The sequence below is a fragment of the Rhinolophus sinicus genome, linkage group LG06 (assembly GCF_036562045.2).
Source record: "Rhinolophus sinicus isolate RSC01 linkage group LG06, ASM3656204v1, whole genome shotgun sequence".
NCBI classification, from domain to species: domain Eukaryota; kingdom Metazoa; phylum Chordata; class Mammalia; order Chiroptera; family Rhinolophidae; genus Rhinolophus; species Rhinolophus sinicus.
This window is the reverse complement of record NC_133756.1, coordinates 53,541,826-53,567,713: the sequence shown is the minus strand read 5'-3', so window position 1 is coordinate 53,567,713 and position 25,888 is coordinate 53,541,826. Positions and strand designations below refer to the sequence as shown.

Below are 25,888 nucleotides of genomic sequence, written 5' to 3'. Positions count from 1 at the left end.
CTAGAAATGAATCTAGAAGCTATTCTTTATTCGTCTTTGTAAGATAATATTAAATTTTCTTGTGTTAAACCTGTTACTTTCCTCAAAGAATTGCTTCAGTAGGGTCCAAGATGGAATCTGCTTAAGGGCAAGGACAGCACAATGTGTTAAGTTTAAAAGGGCATTTTATGCAGGTGCATGTTTAAATCAAAATTCTACTTAAATCAAAATTCCACTGCACTGACATCTGTTTTCTGGTCACCTTTTTTTTGCCTTATAAAAGCTATGTACACACTCCAAATAAGTTTGTGCTTATCCTTTTGAGTTATTTTCCATATACTATTTTGTTAAATTTTCAAAGCACTCAAAATAGAAGTCAAGGACAACGTATTCTTTTAGTTCACGTTCTTCTATTGAGAAAAAAATTAGCAGGTCAAATTAAGCTCAAACTATTTTGTAATTGCTTTTCTGAACTTCATTTTTCAATTTTCTCACCCAATTTGCAATTGCTTTCCTGAGATCATGTCTTTTCACTTTAGATCTCTAAAATGTCATTATTTACTAACTATTTGCCTTAGCATTGACCTTTGTGATTACTCTGTTGAAAATTTTGCTGTAATTTGATAGCATTAACTACTTCTGATTACTTATCTAGTACATGGGTGATAATATCCACCTTTCACGAAATGAAGACAGTTCAAACACATAATTTGATACAATGAGGACGCAGCAACAGCAGTTCTAAGAACACAGGAAAAAAATCTGAACAGAACTGACATTTCTGCCTGGTGTTAGTGTTCCTTAAACCACAGACAGCACACACAATTGCAGGCAGAAACAATACATCTGCAGACACTGGCAGACAGCATTACCCGCCAAATTTGGCCACAGTTTCTTAAGATAAATAACTTTTCGATGACGCGTAGGGCTGAAATTACATAAACAGCAGAAATTACTAAGACCCAAGCCTACGAGTTCTGTGGGTTTCAAGATTTTATGCAATCAATATTCTGAAATCTGTAACAGCATTTTGTTCCAAAATGCAGACACCAGAAACATAAAAGATTAACATCACTTGAAGACTTTTGTTCAGATTTTGACATAAACTGAGTTTAATTCTTTGGAATAACCATTCCTGAGCCACATTTTTATTCAGGTCATTAAGACGACCATAATCATCTCCTTATAAGGAAACGTTTCATTAAAAAAGCTAGAGCTGCAGCCTGCTTCGAAAACCAATACTGTAGCTTGTTATATTAATAATTCTAAATGGCTAAGGCTTATTAAATGAAAACACCCTTAACAGTTTTATCTCAAGAGTCTGAGCAGTAAGAATTTTAAAAAAGCTGACATTGGACAAAAACAGAGTATTCTGGTTCCATAATAGAAAATGGCATTAACAAGTTAATCTTTCCCTCAAAATGACTATTTATGTATTTAAAATATTTTAGGGAGATATCTGCCATTACAAAATGAGTTCAGAAGGCTGAAAAACCTGAATAATATGCGTATTGAAATTCCTTGATAATTTTTAGCTAACCAGCACCCAAAACTGAGGCAACATTCTCTAGTGGGACTTAAATGACCTGAGAACTAATTTGTAACACGGGATATCTTTTAAAACACTACCTCTTTACCTCCCCTTGCATATCAACCAAGTTCTATTCTAAAAGTGACATTAATGGAAAGCTGCAACAACAGCCCTAAATATTAAACTTTCTTATAGACTGTCTCCTTCCCTACACTTTTGGAAGTTAAATTTTTCTTCCTGTTAATTTTCTCAGAGTACGTTAACTTGATTGTGAGTCACATTAAGAAAAATTTTTTTTAGCTAAGACTTCATTTTAGTTACTGAGATGGTTTATTACTTTACTGTTTGTTACAAATATCCTATACATGAAGTTAATGAGCACCTTCTCTATTAAAGAAAATCTATTTCTATCTTTCATATATTACTTGAGCCAGGGAAATTTTTTTTAATCTATTATCCACTATTTGCTGGAGAGAGCATTCATCAATCTCAGAAGGAAAATACTTCCAGAGATCAATATTTTTGTTTTTTAAAAAGGTCTTTTTCAAATAACTAGCCTGACATGAAAAATACAAAAGGATTAACTTTATTAAACATACAAATTCAAGAACATTCGAGTTTGTTTTTCTAAACGTTTACAGTGTAAGACAGAGCAGATCAATGGTAATGGTTTATATATACATCTATTATGCTTACCAAATTGAGTAGGTAGATGTACCGACTTCAATGTTCAAAATAACAAAATGAATGTTCTATGTCCCTAAGTTTTTCTATACTCTACGACTAATAAATGGGAAACTTCTCAGCAGATCAACATCCCCAGACTTGTTTCCCATAGGAAGTGATATGCTGTCTGTCATTGCTATATATCATTTTGGAATGCAGAAATCCATAAACCTTTCTCACTGGTTCTTTCCTACTCTTCCTACTTCATTTATCTCTCTTCCCACCCCCAAGCAGGACCAACTTAGTCAAAACAGAATACAGAGATCTGGATGGCTCTAGGCAGAGGAAAAATCTCCAGTAATATTCTCAATTCTGTGTTTACTTTTCCTTCTAGCAGCTACCTAATTATACCTAAGATGGTATATGTAAAATATATATATATATATATATATATATATATATATATATATATATATATATATATATATATTTAGGTGAAAAGAAAAAATGTTGGACTATCAAACTTCACCTTGGTCCTATGGCTTCCCTTTACCAACCACTATATGCATTAAGTTTTCAACTGTAAACATAAGTAATATTTAGCAAAGCACCCAGAAACTTTGTGGAAAGCACCACATAATTTCCAAGGAGAATGTGTAAGGTGAGGCTAGAGCAGGCAGGAAAAAACAAGAGAATCCATTAAGAAAAACATGTCAATTCACACAATAAATGTTTTCACAAAATACTTTTAAATGGATAATTTACATTCAATTTTAAGTGATATCCCCATTTTCTCATTGCTTAGTGTTCACAAAAGGCATAATGTATGGATCTAGAAGAGGAAATTATTTTCTTAACCTACAGAATGGTTAGAGCACCAGTACAGGCTTGAGTCTTCCAACAGTTCACATAACTCATAGTTCAAAGAAATCAATAAAGTAAGCTTTTTGACTCATGTAATCCCTAAAACATCCATTGAATTTAAGACTTGCACCTTGAACCCTTATGTACTAGGCTAAAACTGCCCCTTTTTCTGTACATGGCAGTGATAATTAGGGAAACTAAAGAGCTGATTCTCCTTGGGTAGATCTAACTCAAAAATCATGTTGTTAGTAATCTTCATACAATTTTAGAATAAATTATTCATCTTGCCCTGGTGTCTAAATAAGAACTTATGGCTACACAAAGAACTCTTTCACCCCATCTCACGATACACAACAGCTAACATTAAATGAAGAACAATAATCACAAACACATATCTTTAAAAAACGGATGCAACAAAGCTTCTTCTGCTGTTATTCTTGAAGCTGGATTTAGATCTAGAAGTTTATCAAGCAGGTCATAAGCTTCATCAGGTACCTCATCCCAGCCTTCTAGATTGGTGGTACACACATCAAAATGAGCCCCACAGCCATTTCTGTTCTCTTTACACAGTGAATTCCCTGAGTGCTGTGCTTGAGGTGTTTGTATGAGGTGAGAAGCTTTATGGGCAGTCTTCTCTGAAAAAACTGGGTCAGGAGAACCAGGCCCTTGAATATCGTTTGTAAATTTGGGAGTGTTAGAATCTATACCTCTGAGCTTCTCACAGAGTTTTCTCAAGTCTTGTGCTGGGACTTCTTTGCTACACAGTATTGACTTGCCTACAAGAGAAAAAAATACACTATTTTGTATCAGTTGAATACATCAGAAGCCTCTCTCATGAGAAACATAGAAGCCCAACCATGTGCTTTGTGGATATATTAACACTTACACTGAGGATGAGCTAGAGCACCACAGGCTATTTTAAGTTGCTTTGCACTACATAGCAGAAGATCAAATCATAAAGTGGGAGACAGTAAGTAGACAATATGAATTACTAAGGTAAGAACTCACTTGACTCTGCCAACTTCTCTAGTTTCATCATATCCTTCTATAATCTTTAATCAGCTGCAGCTTCCATTTCCTCTCCCCCTTCTAAGCTTCTACATGCCTTTCTCTACATGGTTCCTGTCTTTGCCTAGGATGTCCTGCACACCCCCACGTGCCCACGATACTCATCTCCAGAATGACCTTTGTGAGGCGTGACCCTCTCAGAGAGTTGATCCTTCTAAATGTCTATTGTACCCTGCAAAGATTTCTGCTATTACTTTTGCCATCCTGTATTGTATCTGGTAAAATATATGTCTGTCTTGCCTACTAGACTATGAGCTCTTTGAAGACAGGAACTTTGAATCCCCTAAACCTAGACCACATTTGGTAAATACTAGGTTCTCAATTAATGCCTGTTGGACTGGACAAAAAGGCATTACTCAGCTTCTCATGTCATTGTTCAAATCTCATATCCTTACACATGCTGTCCCTGATCAACCTATCTGAAACAGCTGAGCCCTCTTCACTCCCTTTCTCCTTTTATCTTTCTCAGTATCACTGATCTAAAGACAGTATGTATTTGTTTGTTTTGTCTTCCCCACAAGGATTTAAGCTCTATCAGAACAGACTCAACAATAGTACCTGGTACATATAAAGCTCCAATAAATGTTTCTATATGAATATACAAACCAGATCTCAGTTTTTTAAAAATATAAATATCTTTGACACAATTTCCCAAAAGGATTACTATCAGACATAGGCAAAAGTAAGTTAAGCACATAAATAGGCAATAATGTATTTATTATTTTTGCCTTATACTTCCTTATTAAACAGAAATGTGGCTCTAAACAATGAATGAAACAGCATATAGATTCCTTTCTAGGGTAATTTGTTAACAATGTGGACTATTAAAGCAATTAATCTGGCTCTGGATAATATAAAGTTACTTTGACATATTCTGATCTAACTACTGGATTGGTGTACCTAAGGTAGGGGGGAAAAGGGTGGGGGTGGCATGGCAGGCAGGGAGACAAAGGAAACAAACTACCAAAAACTAAGTTGGTTGAGGATACCCATGCCAATCCTTTCTTACTTTTAAATCTATTTTATTGTTCCCATTCTCTCCAGAAAATTATAGCTCGAGAAGAATAGTCATACAGTCTTACTCCTTAATTTTTTACAAACTACTCTGAAGTCATGAGATAATAAACACTATGTGTTATAGCACCTTCCCAACTTATACATTATGCCTAAATTATCTTTTTATATACCCAAAGAGAGGGCTCATTATTCAGGGGAAATAATTTAAACTAATATATTTAATCAAAAAATATTTTGTCTATTGAATTTGACACAACTCAACAAGTACTTAATGACAACCTACGATAGGGTCAGGTCTGGGGGTTGAGGACAGTGGGGCAAGTTACACATAAGACAAGAGAATTAGAGGTATTCTCACTGCTAACCTCAGGCAAGACATTTCTTTCGATCATAAAGAAGAACACTGGTGGTTGCTAAAGTTTTGAGTTCTGTATTCAAAAGTTACAGGAAGATTTGACTGAAATAACTAGAGAAGTCATGCTAATAAAACAGACAAGTGCTATGCAGCATTATTTTTTAAGGATGAGAACAAGCATTACAATAAGGGATCAAATCTTAACTCCTTATAGTTGTGGTTTGACTTAATAACATAAATATTTTTAATAATATATTTTAATTTGTTTATTGTGTTTATTAAACATCACGTGCTCTTGGGCCTCCCTTAAATGATCTTAGTTTATACTAACAAGCAAACAGTACATTATACTACAAAAGAATAAGGACGGCCGTGGGGAAGATAATAGACCGTGTGTTAGTTGTCAGCTTCCTTAGGGTTAGGGTAGCAGAGAAGAGAAACGAACAGAACCCCTTTACTGATGTGGTATCATTGTGAGCATGTATTGGACATAGGAAGTCATCTCCTTAGCCCCACAAAGTTCTTGTAGTTCAAGATTGGGATATACAGTGTTCTTCGTAGAGCATCTGAGAATTATCTCAGCCTTGTACTAGCCAACAGCTTGAACTCAAATGCCCACCTTATGTGTATTCTCCATGCACAAGTTTAGTTAATATTTTCCAGAGTGGCTGGGTATGATTGTGTCAGTGTGCCACCACACAGTGTAGAATGCCCGTTAGGACGGAGTTGCTGCCAGCCCGCCCTAAGATAAGCTTGGCCACCTTGTGCTCAGGCTCTGGGTCAATGGGTCTTACCAAGGGTGCAATCAGAATTACCTGAAGAACTTCATGAAACACATGCACCTATATTAATCCAGCCCTTCCCGGAAAACAGGATTCAGAAAAGTATGATATGTAGGAAGGGTCTGGGCTTGTTAGTTTTAAATAAAAAAGTGATTTTGACCAGGAACTACTTCTGACTGAAAAAAGAATGGTCCCTTGCTTAGGCACCAGTGCTGTGGTCTAATCCACCAGAAAAACTTAGTGGTAGTTGTGAAGAAAGCCTCATAATAGAGGGTTACCAAAAAATGTTTCTGCAGCAAAGTCAATCCACAATTTCTACCCTTCTTACACCTATTATAAGAAAATTTTATCTAAGGAAAATAAGGTAAAGTAATACATACATGCAAGGGAAAAGTGACCATGAGTGGAAAGCAACATGGATACTTTGGAAATGGCATTCTTACATGAGTATGTTTACTCTCAACTGATTGAGAAAACTTTCATCTACTGATGAATAACTCCATGAGTGTATGAAATTTATCAGAGAACACCAAAGCATTTTGTTGAACAGCTGAAATCCTCACCCCCATCTGTAGTCGCTGTTATAATGAGGATCAACAGTGGAAGTACAACATCTGACACAGGAACATTCCAGGACAAATGTCATGGTAGCAGACAAGGGCTTTTTTGAAATTATTGTATTGCTTGTTCTCAAGCATTTGAGTTCAAGTTGTTGGCTAGTGCAAGGCCAACAGATAATTCTCAGGTGCTCTATGAAGAACACTATATATACCAATCTTGAACTACAAGAACTTTGTGGGGCTAAGGAGATGACTTCCTATGTCCAGTACATACTCACAATGATACTACATCAGTAAGGGGTTCTGTTCATTTCTCTTCTCTGCTACCCTAACCCTAAGGAAGCTGACAACTAACACACGTTCTATTATCTTCCCCACTGCCGTCCTTATTCTGTTGTAGTACAATTTACTACGTTAAATCATCACTTGCTTTATAAAATGGGTATCGTCCACTAAGCAAAGAAAAGAATATGACACCTGCAGACCACATGTCAATTGTTTGTTAGTAGACTAAGATCATTTAAAGGAGGCCCAAGTGCACATGATGCTTAATACATAATAAACAAATTAAAACATATTATTAAAAATTTATGTAATTAAGTCAAACCACAACTATAAGGAGTTAAGATTTTATCCCTTATTTTACTCAAGATAATAAGGTTAAACTTTAAATATTGGAGAAGTGTAGCACTTTGTGCTTGATAAGATTAAGTAATTGTATGAATAGATGTGATGAAAATTATTTCTTACACATGCAATTAATTTTTAAGCAACTGAGAAATCTTCCAACACCAGAGAACTTTATGAACACAGAATGTTTATTTGAAAAGAGAATTTCATAATAATGTATTAAGTAATTTGTAGGAGATAATCAAAAGCACTTGTTTTCTTCTACAACATAAAACTGCTTACCAAAAGTTTCAGCAGCCTGGATAGTTTCTCTGGATCCACGAATTGTCATAATTTGAGCCAAAGCCGTTAAATCATCACTTGCTTTATAAAATGGGTATCGTCCACTAAGCAAAGAAAGGAATATGACACCTGCAGACCACATGTCAATTGCTGTAACAAAAAACAAACTTTTTAAAAAATCCCAAATCTGTAATTTTATCATCTGTATCAGTTCTCAACCTTTACTGTACATTCACATCATCTTGACAGCTTTAAAAAAATTCTTATGCCCAGGCCCAATCCCTCAGAGATTCTGATTTAACTGTTCCGGAGTAGGGCTCAGGGATCAATCTTTTTTTCAGAAGTTCCCCAGATGCTTTTAATGTAATTTCAGGATTAAGATTCCCTGGTCTAACATCCTTAATACACAATACAATGTTTTCTCTTTTGAGCAACACTGTTGGTAAATTTAAAAGGATATTTCATCATTAGAAAACACTAAATAAATGCATATTCTTAAGATAAAAATCCAAAATTAGCTATCTGGGGAAAAAATCTAGATGCTCCTCAAAAATTACACACTATAGTAGTAAAAGTGGTTCATTTTAGTGAAAAGTATTTAACATCAGAAGCGCTTCTTCGGCCAGGTGCTAACCCTAACTTTTGCTATAGAGACTAATATCCAGAATTTTGGTAGTTAAGATTAAGACCAGCTCAGCCTCATGTTAAAAAACATTTCTTTTTCCTTTTAGAGACATCTTCTGTCCTAATTGTTGACCTCCCAGTATCACCAGATTTGATCTCTATTTCCTTGGTCAGTGTATCATTCGCCTTTCTTGGTTCCCTTTGTACCTCTGCTGTTGCTTCAAAGTTTTCTCTAAGCCTCAAGTGCTGAGGTTTCCAGAATTCCAACCTCTTCTCCCTTATATGCTCCCTGATTAGCCCATCTACTTTATGGCTTCAACTACCATTTATATAACGATGACACTCAACTGTATTTCCGAACCAGGCATCCCTGAGTTCCAGACTTATTTTTACTGTTGGACATCTCTATCTGGATGTCCTCAAAATACCTCAAATTAATAATGCCCCCAACCGTCTTACCCTGTAAACCAGTTTCTTCTTCATTCTCCACCTTGGCCACTGGTACCCATCTAAGTCCCCCAGGCTAGGAATCTGGTAAACATCTGGGATGCCCTTTCCCTCAACTCCCCACACCCAAATCCACATCCAATTATCCTCCAAGCTCTGCCTTCCTAATCCTTCACTTTTCTTTTCATTCCTATGACTAATGCCCTCATTCAGGCTTTCATCCTTTCTCACCTGGACTACTGCAGGTCCCCATTCTCCAAAATCTATCCTCTCTACACACCTGCCAGATAATCCCTCTAGAACAAAAAGGTACCATCTCTTTCTCTTGATAACCTTCTAACCCCTACAGGATATAGTCCAAGCCATTTAGCAAGTGTGACCTGACATTGTCTACCTCTTTATAGGTTTATTTCTCATCACTCCTTGATTCTTGCTACACTAAAATTTTACTCTTTCCTGTATGACTAGCGCATGCTGTTTCTGGAGTTTGTCTGCTCATGCCTCAATGCCAACCCCCACCCCAACTTACAAATCTCTTCTCAGAAGTTCTTGCTTTATAAACTTTCTTCCAAAATCCTTTCAAGTATTTCAGATATCCCAAAAATGCCTTGTATAAAGTTTTATATTCATACTCAACGGGTTGTTTTATAATTAGAGAATGTGTCCTGACTAGAGTATAAGCAGACAGTTTTATTCATTTTTTTGGTATCATTTTGTATCATTAGAATATACACAATGCGTAAATGCATTTCTTTAAATTCCATAATCCAAGTGAATGGTAGTATTCATGTTTCCTATATTTCAGTTCCATAATTTTTTTCTTTTTCGAAAATGTTTTTAATGCTATTCTATTGTTTTTACAATAACAAAATAATGTTAATGGAATACACAATCGTGTATCACAGGAAAGTTTTGAGGCATTATGCAAACAGATAAAATGCTGTCAGTCTTAAGTTAGCAAAGACCACTAAACACAATTTCTTCCCCCACAAAGGGGATGTTAACAAAATTTCTGTTAAAATCATCTTGTAAATAGATAACCAAAACGTGATCTATTAAAAAAAAAGTTCTTTTAAAAAGAGGCAACACTAGGATTAGAAACTTTCATAAATACTATTATCTTTAAAAATGGGAATACCACACTGCTAGAACTGCTTATGTACTTTAATTAAAAGCAGAAGAGCTCAAATATTAGTCATAAATAAAGTACATAAAATAAAATATGCCTGGGACAATTGATTTTAATTGGGGTCTGTATTGGTAGTGCAACGTACCTGTAGTTTGATTGGGGCACTTTGTCAAGACCTCTGGTGCTCTGAATCCTGGTGTACCCGCCCTAGGGGCAACCTGTTGCCGCCTTACGATGAGATAAGATTTTTCTAGTTATGTTCAAGTTTAATTATTTAAGACCAAAAAAAAAAAAACCATTTATCAATTTAGTTCACAATAAATTCTGCCTTGATATCTATCTATATAAATAAGTTATTATAAAGCAAATGGTAATTCAGTATGATGAAAATCCTAAATTTTGCTTCCACAGATCCTTCCCCACACCCTCAACTAGTTCCCAGCCTTATTCCAGAAAGATTTTAAGGTAACTTCCAGGCATGAAAAGAGGAAGTAGGTGAGAAAAGCCAAAACAGAAAAATAGAACACAACAGGAATTCAGAGGTATGAAAATTTATTTCTGTTTGGAGTGATATACTTATTCACTTATATACTTGAGTTAATCAGGAAAGGCTCATGAAAACCAAGTCTTGAAGGAAAAAAAAAATTGAAGTGGCAAAGAGTTGGAGATGAGAGTGAAAGAAGAGCTCTGTTATTTGGTTCTGGTTTTTCTGCATTGGCAGGAACGAAGGAAAAAAAAGAAAAGATTAAATCAACAAGCAAAATGTACGATTCTCAGATACCAAAAAAGCTATCCCCCCACAAAAATTATTTGTATAAAGAACAAATGCATTTTCCAAAGAGGGTATGTGTGTCAAGTGAACAATACATGACAACAGTTATCATTTGCTCTCCAAGGTAATACTCTCCATCAGTACATATGTAGTTGACAGAACTGTGTTATTTCCTTTGGCTCACTCAATCAATTTGTCCAGCAGAATCGATGCCATTTCTAATCTTGCAGGCAGCATGCTGGTGATTTTACAGTACCATCAAAACACATTACCTTGAAAGGCAAATACTGCAAACTTTATCTGTTGCATAACAGTCACAGGTCAGGCTGGTGGGGCAAGAACTGGTAGTTTTCTTCATCACACCACTATTCATAACTTTTGTAGAAACAGCCTTCTTTTTTGTTGCTAACTTTCTAGATAGTACATCCACAGTCTTTGACTGCTTCATAAACTGTAAAAGAAAAGTCGTATTTTCTATTTTTATGACATTTAATATGATGTCTTCAAATGCTAGCGTGGCAAAATGCAATAGTGGATGCAAAACTTTTAAAACTGCTGCATGACTATTGGATTGTAAACGAACAGTTCTCTTATTAAAACATTTAAGATCTTTTTAGGGTTTTCTGTTGAATAAACATTAAAATTTACTAATTAGTCCTAGTTTGGTAAATATTTGACTTAATATTTTATTAGAACTTTTCCTGGTATGTTACAGAAATATTAAACAGTTATGTTCTAGTGTCTAACTCCATTTCAGAACTATAAATTGCACAATTACATTGGCTAAAATCAGAATTTTAATTGGTTGCTCATACTATCTAGCTGTTATAGGATATCTTAAGTCAACTTAAAACCATTTAACATTGATGATAATTTTATAAACATCTTTATGCTATTAACTATGTGTCAGAAATGTGTCATTTGTTGGGAGCTCCCATTCTAGCCAATGAGAGAAAAGGCATGAATGTTCCAAATGTTCCTATAGGGGGACAGCAACAGTCAGTTAATGAAAAAGTCCACCAGAAAAGCTCAGGAAAAAACTGGACAAAATAAAAGTGTTGACTAGATGCTCAAAGTAGTAATACCTTCTGCTGAAGCAACTCCTTTTAAAAACTTCCTGATAATAAATGCTCACCTACCCTCTCCCTAAATTCTCTTTAGTATATGACTAACTGACGATTACACTATGAAGCTACATTACTTACTTTCACTGCAGGGCTCTCATGTGAAATGGAACTGTGTATATTGAAATTTCTTTCTCCAAAAACAGAGCGCTGGACAGAAAGGCCTACAGATCCCTCCTACAATACCAACAAAAACAAGGAAAATAAGGATTATATCTGTAACACTTTCTGCCAGCTGTACTCTGCTATAGTTTTGAAAGAGTTAAGTGACATGAAACAAAAACAGCTGCATCCAAGTCATTCTCAGGCACCAAAACACTTCTGTGAAAGAAGAAAATAGTCTATACAGAACTCTTGACACCCATACAACATTATCACAGTCCACAAATATGTTACTGAAAAAACGGAAAATCCACCTGCATGGATGTTACATTTTGCTGTGCAGCTAAAATGGAGATAGACACTTCAGAATTTTTCTCCTGTAACTAATGCTTTCTTTTAAAAAGGATAATTAATCTGAACTTTATAACATGCAGGGAAAACTTATTATTTTCCATTTTGTTATATAATGTAATTGGTAATGACAAAGACAGTATAAATCTACCAAGTACGTTTCAGTTTTAAAATAGTAACATGATCCGTTACAAATCTTACTAGTGAAAATCTAATCATAGACAACAATTGTAAAAACAAATTATTTTAAATTGCCAGTATTATCCTAGCATTACACCTCCCTCTGTTGGATGAAGGAGTACATTTCTAAAACTGTGTTAGTAGTTAAGAAATAAAAAAGGTAGAACCTTTCCATCTTTTCCTTGTTTAATCTGAATTTGTGTATTTGTGTAGGGCCTTTTAACAGAAGCTTTTGTGGTGGGCTGCTGATCCGGCTCCTTAGTTGCTGCTGGGCCACTTAATGAAAACTTGTTTCCGGTGATTAGATGGGATTTATATTGTGAACAACCTTCCTGCTGAGCTTCAGATTGAACAAATTTGAGAAGCTCTATTTTTGTATCGTGGGTTCCTTGGGCCAAACCAAAGTCTACCAAGGCGTACCTAAGAAACAAAAGGAAGTATTTTTGACGTCTCTGTTACAATTAAAGCTTAGTAACATTATAATAAGCTCAACCGATACTCATACAGAAACTGTGATTCTTTGGGGGATCAATTAAGAATTTATAACATTCTTGAAAAAGGAAAAGAAAAATAAGTTTGACACAGAAGGTAAGGATTTAATAGCTAACTAGGATTGAAAAGTAAGGAAAGAAGTACCTCCCCCCCCCCCCCAAATCTTTAATTCCCGTTTTTCCATTGGCCTGTACTGACAAGGAACACAGGATAGAAACACAATTCTTTCTTCTCTGACGGTGGCAGAGATGTCATTATAGCAGATAATTTTTAATTAAACAAGTTTAAAAGAAAAATTAAAATCATAGTTTTAAAATCTGATTTAAGAAAACTAAAGAGAACAGTCAGGAGTAGAAAGGCCCAAGGAAAGAAGTTATAGTTCGGTTCTTCTTACCACACTTAATATGACACAATGTATAAACAGCTGTATTTAAGTTTTCAATGCCTCCATGTATAGAACCAGCATAAAAAATATATATAAATACAAAATTTAGTGTTGAAACAAAAAATTCGCTTTCATGTGGTCTAATCCCCTCATTTACCGAAAAGAAAAATAAAGCCCAGAAATAAGAGGAATGTGTAAGGTCAAGAAGACTAGACCCTTTCTAAGTTTCTTTTAGCTAAGTGCTATTTCCCTTGAGCCATGGAGCATTGAATGATGTACTAATACAATTTTATGTTCTTCACTGTATTTTCCCTCTCCTATCACAGAAAAAAATCTGTGTGTGGCTGTCGCAGCATGTTCTATGTCTAAGAGATGGATCCCATAGCACAAATTCACTCAAGTGTAAATATTTTCTGGTAACTTTCCACACTTACTTTTTCAGGCGCCTATTATATAAAAAATTGCTGGGCTTCACATCACGGTGAACAATACCAAACTGATGAATGCGTTTCAAAGCTTTGAACAGATTGAACATATATTCTCGTACTTCTTGAAAGGAAAGAGAATTCAAGATGTCCTAAAATAAAGTTATGAATTAGGTCATAAAATTTTTTTTCAATTAAATACTGAGTTAATAAAAATTTAAGACATACCAAAACCTACCAAAAAGGACTCATGCTCCAGATACGGCATAGCAATAACCACATGATCATTTTTCCTAAAGCAGTATTTAACTCCCATGACATTGTCTTGCCCCCTAGTGGAAAAACGCACAGTGAACTTTAGAGGAAAGGTCAAATAAACTGAAACTTTAAAACAAAAAACAAACATAAAAACCCCCTGCAATTTTATCAATGCATAAATAATGCTAGAACACTAACTTAAAACTGTCCTCATATAGAATATACACATTCAACTGACTTGTACAAGACAGTTTTTTTTAAAACAAAAATAGCACTAGTTATGAGGATACTATAATAATTCAAACATGAGATACAGTTTTAATTGGAGGAGTGACAGAATAAGAAGAAAAAGATGAATAACAAGAATGAATTAAGAAGATTTAGTAACAGATAAGATGGTAATAGTAATGAATAAATTTTAAAAATTTAGCTAACCTTTACCAAGCATTCACTATATGCCAAGCTCTGATCTAAGCACTTCATATCTTGAACAAATTCACTTCATCTTCACAACAACCCTATGAGAACAGTGCTATTATTTCCTCCCCTTTTCTACAGACAAGGAAATTGAGGCTCAGAGAGGTTAAGGAACCTCCCCATTAAACCAGAAATCCATGGAACCAGGATTTGAGTCTAGGCAGTTTGCTTCAGATCTATGCTCGTAACCCCTATGCTACACAGCACCTCATGAAAGATGAGGAGAATAGGGTAAAGTTTATTTCCATGGCTTTGAGCCTGAGTAAAACAACATGGATATCAACAAAATATGTAGAGAAATCAGGAAAAGAAGCTTCAAAACCAAGAGCTCATCATTTTGATAAAGATATCGAGACATGGGACTAAGTCTTAAGTGAGAAATCAGTGACAGTACTTGCACAGAAGTGATATGTAAAGCTGTGAAAATGATGAGAAAACTGAACCTTGGACAAGTACCTAAAGTTGGAGAGCAAAATGAGGAGGAAGGGGCAGAAAGCTGATAGGGGTGCCATGCATGTGAGGAGTTCTGAAGCAAGGGGTGATCAGCCTGGAGGTCAGAAAGAGTAAGAATTGATGGAAGGGTTTTAGTTTGGCAAAGAGGAATTAACTGGTCATTTTTCAGAGAGCAATTTAAGTGGGAAGGAAGAGGTAAAACAGGATTTAAGGAAGGAAAAAAGATACAACAGAAGCAGAACATAAAGACAATTTGCCTGAAATATCTGGCAAAGAAAAGAAGAAAAAACCAGTGTGGAAGCTAGAAGGGAAGCAAGAACATATAAAGATTTCAGTGTGCACTGTTCTTAAGTACAGCAGTGGGAGAGATTTAAAGTGTGGAAAAAGGAATGATTTTATTCAGGGGACAAGAATGTAGTATGTGGGCTGGACCGGTGGCTCAAGCGGTTAGAGCTCCATGCTCCTAACTCCAAAGGCCGCCGGTTCGATTCCCACATGGGCCAGTGGGCTCTCAACCACAAGATTGCCAGTTCGATTCCTCAAATCCCTCAAGGGATGGTGGGTTGCGCCCCCAGCAACTGAGATTGAACACGGCACCTTGAGCTGAGCTGCCCCTGAGCTCCCGGATAGCTCAGTTGGTTGGAGTGCATCCTCTCAACCACAAGGTTGCTGGTTCAACTCCCACAAGGGATGGTGGGCTGCGCCCCCTGCAACTAGCAACGGCAACTGGACCTGGAGCTGAGCTGCGCCCTCCACGACTAAGACTGAAAGGACAACAACTTGAAACTGAACGGCACCCTCCACAACTAAGATTGAAAGGACAACAACTTGACTTGGAAAAAAATCCTGGAAGTACACACTGTTCCCCAATAAAATCTTTAAAACAAAACAAAACAAAAAAAGTTAAAAAAAAAAAAAAAACTGTTAAAAAAAAAAAGAATGTAATATGTAATTATGCCTTAGACAGGCCATCTCAGCATCCTCTTGTCTTCTATAATAAACAGAAGAGTGAAACAAAGAAATAGGCTTGTTCATTCATTCTATAAATATTTAGCAGGAACTGTTACCATATTTCCCCAAAATAAGACCAGATCTTATATTAAGTTTTGCTCCAAAAGACGCATTAGGGCTTATGTTCAGGGGATGTCCTCCTGAAAAATCATGCTAGGACTTATTTTCTGGTTAGGTCTTATTTTCGGGGAAACACGGTATTTGCCAGACTATGTTAGACATTCGGGATGCAATGGTGAATTAAAATTAACACCATTTCTGCCCTCATGGAGTTTACTATCCAGTAGATAATGCAAGTAATAAACAAGATAAGAAATAATAATAGATTATAAGAGTTGTAAAAGAGAGCAAAAGGTTCTGTGACAATAAAAAGTAGGAGAATCTAATTTAATTCAGAGAAGACCTCTTTGAAGTGGTGCCACTCTTGCTCAGATCAGAAAGATGAGTGGGCACTGTGAGGGGTCTTCCTGAATGGGGAACAGTATGGCTAGAAGCCCTGAGGTAAGAAAGCTCTTGAGACAATTTTGAGGAACTAAAGAAACTGGAGCACAGTGAGGGAGGTGGGAAAACTGGCATGGGATAAGGTTCAATTTTTTTTTTTTTTTTTCCAAAGTACCCTGAGAAACCATTGAAGGATTTTAAGTGGTGGAACTAACAGTAACCAATTTGTATTATGTGCGCACATATTTTTATATTTTAAAGATCATTCTGGCTGTTTTGTAACCATGGGAGTAATGGGGTAAGAGAAGAAGTAGGCCATTGTAGTAATCTGGCTTGAAGTAGTAGCTGAGAAGGCAGAAAGACATGGATGAGTTTTTAGATATATTTTGGAGTCAAAATGGCCAAGACTTGGTGATGGATGTGGTTTAGGAGAGAAATGGAAAAACAGGATGATTACTAGGTTTCTGGCTTGAGCAACTGAGTTACATGGTGACATTTGCTGAGATGGGTACATAAAAACAAGGTGTTGCAATAGGGTTGTTTCTTTTTTTTGGTAGGGAAAGATGGATTAAAATTTAGTTTTTGGCATATTACGTGTGAGATGTTTATTAGGTATCCAAGCAGAAATGTCAAATAGGCAGGTGTTTAAAGTCATGTGGAAATACATGATCCTACCTAGGAACTAGTCTAGAAAAAGAAAGCCCAGCATCAAGCACTGAGGAACTCCAACATTTAGAAGTCAGGTAGAAGAGGGAGAACTGGCCAAGGACACTGAAAAGGAAAGGCCAAATAAAGCAGGAAGAAAACAAGGAGTATGTGACAGTACGGAAGTCAGAAGATAATGGTTCAAATCAATTATGTTAAACGCAGCCTAGAGTTCAGGTAAACAGAAACAGGAAACTGGCAAAATGAAGTCATGGTTGACTCTACCTAAAGGAGTGTTAGTTTAGTATAGAGAACAGCACTGAGTATCTTTAGTTTAGTATACAGAACAGCTATCTGAGTAGTGAAAGGGGGGTGTGGAAGTGAAAACAGCATGTGTAGATAATTTTTGAGAAGTCTGACTGTGAAGGGGAGCAAAGAAACGATGGAGCAGCTGGAAATGGGATGGCAGTACAGGGGGGATAAGAGATGCTAGATCATGTGTGTATGTTGATAGGCATGACCTAGCAGAGAGACACCAATGAGAAAGACATGCCAAATGATTCTGTTGTTCAGAATAAAATAAGAAATGAGGCTCTCTATAGCTGGGATGTGAAATATGAGTTCTCCAAATTTAAAAAAACTATCTAGACCCATGGAAGCCAAAGTTTATGATTTGGCAGGAAGATGAGAAAAAGAAGTGGTAAAACAACAGGAAGCCAAGCTTAGCCCCCAGGGAAATCTACTCCAAAAATTAATACAAATTGTACTAAGCATTCCAAAGTTAGAGGAAAAGTACTAGCAAATTGCAAACACCTGACAAAGACCGTTTAATTAATGGACAATCTCATCACCCCTGTTAGATATCTACTTAAAATTTGTCTTAAAAATTACGTACGGCCATTTCAATGAAAATGTCTTTAAATTGCCTACCCAGCCACCGTTAGGCACTGAAGTTCAGCTGCAATCCTTATAGGATGACTTGTTGGAATTAAATGTTTTAGAGCAATTTTCTCTTCAGGTCCTACTTGTAACTGCGCTGTGGCCAAATAAACAGAGCTGAAAGTGCCTATAAAACAATTTATTAGATTTTTCAATATTTGGTTTTCAAAAATGTTAATAAAACAACGCTAAAATACAACATAAAAACTGTTTAGAACCCATCAAGTTATCATAATCTATCATTAATATTTTAATAACAATGAAAACAAAGAGCAACACATCTATGACTACAACTTATTTTCAATTTTTAATAAATCCTTAACTGCCCTCAGGAGACACTATATTAATTTAATCAAACTTCTATAGTGAATATTTGTCTAGGTTAGCATAATATATTTCCATGGTCATGACCTGTTCTAATAAGTCTTTTTCTATAATGTTGTCATTTGAAATTACTTTCTTAAGACTTGGATACAGGTATGTCAAAAGTAAGAATGGTAATAGTCTTAGGTGGAAAAAATTACAAAAACACCTGGGCTTTTAAATTTAGCATTAAACAAAAGAGAAAAAAAAAAGATATGGTGGTCAATTAAGTTTAAGAAATGCTGAGTTAAAACAAATTGATAGATTTTTTATTTTTTACGGCAAAATTTTCCAGCCTTTAATGTGTTCATCATGAATAACCAAAAGGGGCCTATACACACTACATTTCCCAAGCTTATTTAGCCTTAGAACATACTCCTCCACCTTCAGAAATAGCTATCAATTTATTAGGACACCAGTGTAAAACAGAGTTCAAAAAAGGAGAAAAATGTAAAGATCTGCTTCTTACATCCCAAATCACCTCATCTAATTACTCTGTCCCCACTGACCTAGACTTTTCTAGTCTGACACTTTTCAATGTGAAAAGCAAGCAATAAAATATATGGAAGTATTTTTACTATTTAGACATTTCTCAACATAGCCACCAAAAAAATTCTATTTTATCTTCTCATTCCCTTCACATCTGTCTGCCAAATTCACCCTTCATTCAATCAAAATGATTGTCAGTCTTTCAATGGTATTTATGCTAATATTGACCATCCTATAAATACTGTACTACTTTACTTTCATCATTTTGCCATCTTAGGTTTCATGTATGAGGTAACCAACTGAGCTAACAGGCCACCCCACATGGTGTTAATATTTTAAAGTGTATTTTTCAGTAAGAAATAATAATAAACATCAAGATTAAACAAGGATAACAAAAGGGGAAAGAAAAAAAAATCTTAAAAAGATAAAGTATATCCCCAAATTACCTTCTCCAATTTTGTCCTTAATCTTAAACACATTACCGAGCTGTGGTACAGCTTCATAAAGCTTCTCAATATCTTTTTTAACACCTATCAAGGAAAAAACAATTCATAGCTACAATTAATGAGTGTATATTTTATACTTTCTTAAATTAAAAAAAAACTCAATGAAATAAATTCTAAATTATGACTAAGTTACAAATAAATAATTAGGTATAATAAGCTTTAAAATCATGGTAAGAACAATTAAAATCCCATCAAGTTGCTGTAACTCATATACACCTCTTGAACTAAAAGACAAAACTGTCTGAATCACACACTTCAAGCTACACTGACTAGACTTCTAGTACCATGTTTCCCTGAAAATAAGACCTACCCGGCCCATCAGCTCTAACGTGTCTTTTGGAGCAAAAATTAATAAGACCTAGTATTATATTATATTATATTATTATATTATATTATACCTGGTCTTATATTAAAATAAGACTGGGTCTTGTATTAGTTTTTGCTCCAAAAGATGCATTAGAGCTGATGGTCCAGCTGGGTCTTATTTTCAGGGAAACACGGTAAGTCCCAGAATCACAGGGAATTTCTACTTCTCTGGAATTACTACATATGAACAGATACATTGTCACTGCCCACAGTACAACACAATGAAGAAGCTAACTTTAAAAAAAAAATACCTAAACAATGTGTGCTATGATCACTAGATGGCATGACAAGGACACAATGCAATCTTCTTGAAAAGTATTTCCTTCCCGCAAAGATACAAAACCTTACAGGCTTGGGAAAGTTTTATGTATTGTACATTCATAGTATTCCCTCAGATAGACAGTCTACAAATGCTCTCAGGCATATCAAAAACTATTTTTAACAAATTGTTCCAATTACTAATAGTATCCTCTATCCCTGACAGCACGTAAACTGCTAGTTTTAAATAAATATAAGCTCTTTACAAAAACATACATGGTTAAAATAAGGAGAGGCAATAATATAAAATGTGATAAACTACAGGATACAAAAGAAAACCACATACTTAAGTCATCAGATTTTATCCCCATATCTAGGCCAATCAGCTACTTTTTAAAGTTATCATAATACTCTGCATATTGTTAACAGTTTAAGACATTCTCAAAGCACTTTCACATGTATGACCATTTCAGATCTTCACAATAGCACTTGATATTGGCAGAACAGGAATTATTACCCTGATTTTTCAGGTAAGGAAACCCTATCCAGGGAAGTTAAATCACTTGCCCAATTTCACAGAGGTATTGCTGATAAGTCTATATGAAGATCTGACAAATAAGTTCGCAAACTTGTTGCAACGATGTTGCTAACCTTTTTTTTTATATCAGAGGGGATTATTCATTATGAATTTGTACCAACTGGACAAACAGTTAACCAAGTGTACTACGTATTTGGAAGTGCTGAAAAGGCTACCGACAATTCACGACTCTTGCATCACGACAATGTACCACCTCACACGGCACTGTCTGTGAGGGAGTTTTTAGCCAGTAAACAAATAACTATATTGGAACACTCTCCCTACTCACCTGATCTGGCCCCCAGTGACTTCTTTCTTTACCCGAAGATAAAGGAAATGTTGAAAGGAAGACATTTTGATGACATTCAGGACATCAAGGGTAATACAAGGATAGCTCTGAGGGCCATTCCAGTAAAAAGAGTTCCAAAATTGCTTTGAAGGGTGGACTAGGTGCTGGCGTCGGTTCACAGCTCCCCAAGGGGAGTCCTTCGAATGTGACCATAGTGATATTCAGCAATGAGGTATGTAGCACTTTTTCTAGGATGAGTTTGCGAACTTAATTGTCTGACCTTATAGATTCATTCAACTAATACTGTGTTTTAACAAATGCTCAGCAATGGTCATATTATAAAAAAATGAACTAATCTGGTGCAGCCCCTGTTCTCTTAGAGCTCAGTCTAGTAAGAGACAGATGTTTAAAAGCTCACTCTTAATACAAGACAATAATTGTAATAAACGAATGCATATATTACTAGGTAGAAGGGGGGGAGGGGAATGAATACTTCTGAAGGTGCCAGGAAGTTTCAAGTGACAGTTAAGACTGTATTTTGAAGCACTCACCAAGTAGAAAAAGTGGAAGAAGGCATTTTAGGAAGAAGGAACTATGTATGCCAAGAAATGTAAAAGGAAAAAGGCATAGATTATTGTGGAGGGAGAGTAGGGTGGAGGAAATAATGAAATTCAATGTGGCTGAGGAAGGGAAAGGACGTGAAAGCCATAGAAGTCTTTAAGTAAGAAGATGACAAGTGGATAATTTGAGGGGGAGGAAGAACATTAAAAGCTGGAGAATAAATAAGAGAAGGTTTAGTCCAGTATTCTTTCTACGATATCAGCCCATTTAAGGAAATAGGAAAAACTTACTTAAATTACCCTCACCTTCCCATGTACTTCATGGTTCATAGGTGTATAGGAGAAGCATCATCAATTCAATACAAGACGCAATACGACAGTAATTACGCACACCAGTTTTGGAGAAGGGAGGCCTAAGTTAAAGTCCTGGCCTCACTGTTCACCAGCCAGCATGACTTTCCTTGAGCACACAGCGTATCTCTGTGAGCCTTAGTTTCCCCATCTATAGAAAAGTGGTAATAACAGTACCCATGCCACTGAGCTACTGTGCGGATTCAATGAAACAATATACATAATGTAAGAGAAGCTTTTAACATAATGCCTGGCACGTAGTAAATGTTAAATAAATGATAGTGGTAATTCTTATTGTTGGTTATTGTTATGAACATTATTTCTAGAGCTGTTGCTCTTATTATTCTCTCCACTTGAAATTCTCTTCCCTATAACTTCTTGTGGCTGGCTAACTGTCACAGTCTCCTCTGACATCCTATTTAAGTTAGCACTCCTCCCATTATTCACATCATCCTGTTCACTGTCTTCAGAATATTTAGCTACTATAAAATTATCCTGTTTATTTGTTTGCTGCCTCCTCCCACAAGAATATAAGCTCCACCAATATAAGTTCCCTGTCTGTGGAATCCATCACAGTACACTCAGCTCTTAGGACAGTGCCTGGCACGTTTGCTGAATGAATGAATAATTACCATCATTATGTCCAAAGATAGATGTAGGGAAAAAAAAAAAAAAAAGCAAAAATTTAGAAGTTACAACAGAGTGAAGCCAAAACAGCAGCAGCTACCTCTTATCAGCAAATATACTACTTCACTCTAGAAACCAAAACCCAGGCCTCGGGAAAAAGCAGGCTTTCTACCAGTGACAGTTGCATTAGAATTTGTCCTAATGAGTGTCAATTCCAACCAGCTTCAAATTCCAGTGTCACAGGAAAGGCACCGTGAATGGGTACTAAAATGCTATGTTCAAAAGTACATTTGATTCTAGGACACATTTTAACAACTCTAAAAGTGGAATGCAACTTATAATTGTCCGCTAGCATCAAAACTTACAGAGAATAGGTGTCAGTGACTTGAAAATCCAAAAAACCACAGAGGAGCATTCACATCTAACCCTTAAGTGCCAAATGGTGTAGGAAGGAGCAGCAGAGGTGGTAAAATCAAATGTAGTTCAGTTCCACACAACCGGGATCTCCTTAATTAAGGGCCCATTAACAAGGGCTTTAAAAAAATGGATTCACCAAAGAAATTCTGGTTCACTAATGTGTGGAGAACAATATTGTGAGGGGGGGAATAGGACATCAATAACTAAGCACAAAAAGGGATTCAGAAGAGACAGATCTGAAATGTGTATTTTCCTTTTAAGTATGTATCAGAGATATAGAATTATTTGTCTGATAGGTCTAAAAAAATCTCTTTCAATAAGTATAAAATTTAAAAATCCTAGGTGATAAGAAAGCATTGCATCATAGTATAATAGGCAGCATTTCTAAGTAGTACATACAATGGTGTATCTTACAATCAATGGCATTTAGATATGAAATATTTTAGGAACTCTGCTTGTAGTCTTATTAAATGTATTGATAAAGGATATGTATATATTTTTGTTGTGTACATGATTAATAATACCAAAAGTTTTGTAGTATAGAGTTGTGCTGTCCACTAGTTTTATGTGACAAATTCATTAATTAAAGTAAAAATGAATTTCCTCAGTCACACGAACCACATGTGACAATATAGAAACATTTCTGTTATCACAGAAAGTTCTATTGGACAACACTAATAAAGAAGAAAGCCTAGAAGCTAAAGATCTGGATTCAACTCAACTCCTATCATTAAACCACATAGTGTTCAGTTTCTTAACCTGTAAAACAAAGGGGTTGGATAAGGTGAACTTTACCTTCCAACTACAATAATAGTCTATGGTTTCCCTATGAGCTCCACATTTTGGACCTTCCCTTTGCATAAGCATGAGCTGGCAGTTTGCAGTAGAAATGCTGGTTAGCTGTTAGAAATCACCAGAAAGAAAATGTATGTAATAAGAAAATACTGTAATGCACAAGCCATGTGAATGACTTGGCTTAACGTGCTTCCACACCACTACTCACTTCCTATGTACGATGTACTTTTCTATCTTTACAAAACTCTAAATATGTTTACATTAAGGTTTCCTGCCATTGCCTAACAACTATGACATTTTAAAACAACAATAAAACTTCCTGACAACCAAAGTGAATGCAAAATCCTCAGATTCTGAAGTGGGAGATGAAAGTAGACAGGAGAAGAGAGCATTCATTCAAAAGCTGGAAAATACTACTAAAGGCAATGACCAATACATAAATTTTGAGGATTGAGGGAAGACCCTGAAAAGTCCACCAGCTAAAAAATTATTTAAATGTCCCTATTTTATGCACGAAGGTCTAGGCTTCTGTTTTGAAATTTACAGTGAATTTTTTTTCTGCTACATGATATATCCAAGTTAGCTTTGATACAGCAATAGCCTCCTTAACTAGTATGCTCTCTGCTTTCACCTTGCTGGCCTGTAGTCTATTTGTAACATAGCATCTAGAATGTTCCAGTTAAAGCTACGTCACCATAACACTATTTTGCTCAAACCTACTAAGTTTCACATCTTGCTCCACAAAAAAGCCAAAGAATTATCTTTAACTTCCACTAATATTGACACCATAGCAACTTCATCTGTGAAATGAGATGGTTGGACTAAAATCCTCCTAAAATGCAACCCAGTCCTAAATCTAGATCTTAGGAAGTTTTACTGATTTGTAAAAATGTTTTTATGTATACATACAACTCAGTTTAAGATTCAGGAAGTTGTTTTTTAAATAATTGAAATTACTGAACTGTTGCCTGTACATCTTTGGAATAAAACACATACCTGGTGGTTTAAAATTCTGCTCATGTTTTTTTAACGAGCCATCCGCCTGCAAGGGGTCACCCAGGGGAGAAAAAGCCACAGGTTCATCCACCTGAATCCCCAAAGACGCGTCCATCACAAAACAACTGGGATGCAAAATGCCAGCTAAGGGCTCATGTCCATAGGGGAGCAAAGCAGCTGTGACAATTAGAATCCTGGAGAACATGAGAAGTTTAAATCACTCACTGAACTGAGCATTAAAAAATGCCACTGCCCCCCCCCCCCAAAGGGGCAAACATTTAAAAACCCACCAGATGTTCAAATCCCCAAAGGAAGAAAACTGAGGGCCATTTCTAAAGATTCCATTTGCTTTACTTTCATCTTCCAGAAATATCGGCAGGAAGCCGAAGGGAAATTCCTAGTGGGGGGAGCCTCCGGGTGGTGGGCATGCGGAGGTAGCCTGCCCTGTGATCAGCCTTGCACTGGCACCAGCCTGCTGGCAAGTGGGGCGGGGGAAGGGGGAGGCCTTAGTGGGAGAGCGGTTTGATCTGAGGAAGAGGACTGAAGGAGGAAATCGTTTGGCTACTGAAAGGGAGCGCCAGGAAGCTGGTCCAAGGCCCCATGCAAGTTGGTGGAGAACTGATACCATACTGGCCACGAGGGCGGGAAGCTGGAAGGGAAGAGGGAATGAATGGGATCCCTCGGGGAGCGCGGGCCGCGAGCTCAGCTGGGAAGGACCTTCCTCCCTCAGACCTGTGACCGAAACGGGATGCTTAGTGCGCAGGCGCACGACTTTCCCGCCGCAGGTCAGTGGGATCCTAAGAAGGATCGGGGATACTGCGCTGCGACCAGACTGAAGTCACGATCCAAAATTCGTTTCTAATCCCTCACAATCCCGCGCCAAGAACAAACCGTCGGAAACTCACGGTTTAAGGGAATACGACTTCCGTCGCCCCCCAGACGCCCAGGTCGCCGCTTCCAAGAGCACCCTACCTAGAGTGTCTGCCAAATGCGCCTGCGCAACACTTCCCGCCTCGCTGCTTCTAGTTGCTCATGCGCACTACAGCCCTCGGCGCCGCTGAATGTGCTACTGGGCGCTTGCGCAAGGGGGTTGGGTTTTTACCCCCAAGACCGTGGCTGCCCCAAAGCGGTTACAAAGATAAAGCCACAGGATAATACTTGACTAAAACTTAAAGTGAACCATAAGGTTAAGGAACCAACACAATTTTCAGGAAAGAAGACAATTCAGAAACAGGAAAGTCTCAGGTCCTGGAGTCTTAATACATCCCGACATACTGTGGCCACACAAGATACTGGGCACTCTGG

At 36.5% G+C, this 25,888-nt stretch overlaps 1 protein-coding gene across 1 annotated transcript; it reads right to left on the bottom strand.

Annotated features, from left to right (window-relative positions):
- Positions 1-2,906: 2,906 nt before the first annotated feature.
- On the bottom strand, positions 2,907-25,589 carry CDC7 (cell division cycle 7). The gene is made up of 12 exons (XM_019753077.2): positions 25,489-25,589; positions 24,584-24,777; positions 19,288-19,371; positions 17,981-18,116; positions 14,004-14,097; positions 13,775-13,917; positions 12,631-12,883; positions 11,912-12,007; positions 10,979-11,157; positions 10,080-10,162; positions 7,735-7,884; positions 2,907-3,816 (listed from the first exon to the last, which is right to left on the bottom strand). The coding sequence occupies exons 2-12, from the start codon at positions 24,696-24,698 to the stop codon at positions 3,422-3,424; spliced, it is 1,728 nt and encodes a 575-aa protein (XP_019608636.2). The 5' UTR covers positions 24,699-24,777; positions 25,489-25,589; the 3' UTR covers positions 2,907-3,421.
- Between the last annotated feature and the right edge of the window lie 299 nt (positions 25,590-25,888).

What these genes read in the sequence shown, in the direction of transcription:
- CDC7 (XM_019753077.2), bottom strand. Translation starts at nt 24,698, where the DNA reads ATGGACGCGTCTTTGGGGATTCAGGTGGATGAACCTGTGGCTTTTTCT. An exon ending in TGGAGCATGAGTCCTTTTTG is followed by an intron (nt 13,918 to 14,003) that starts GTAGGTTTTGGT and finishes ACTTTATTTTAG; the next exon opens with GACATCTTGAATTCTCTTTC. An exon ending in TGCAGTATTTGCCTTTCAAG is followed by an intron (nt 10,163 to 10,978) that starts GTAATGTGTTTT and finishes TCTCATCGTAAG; the next exon opens with GCGGCAACAGGTTGCCCCTA.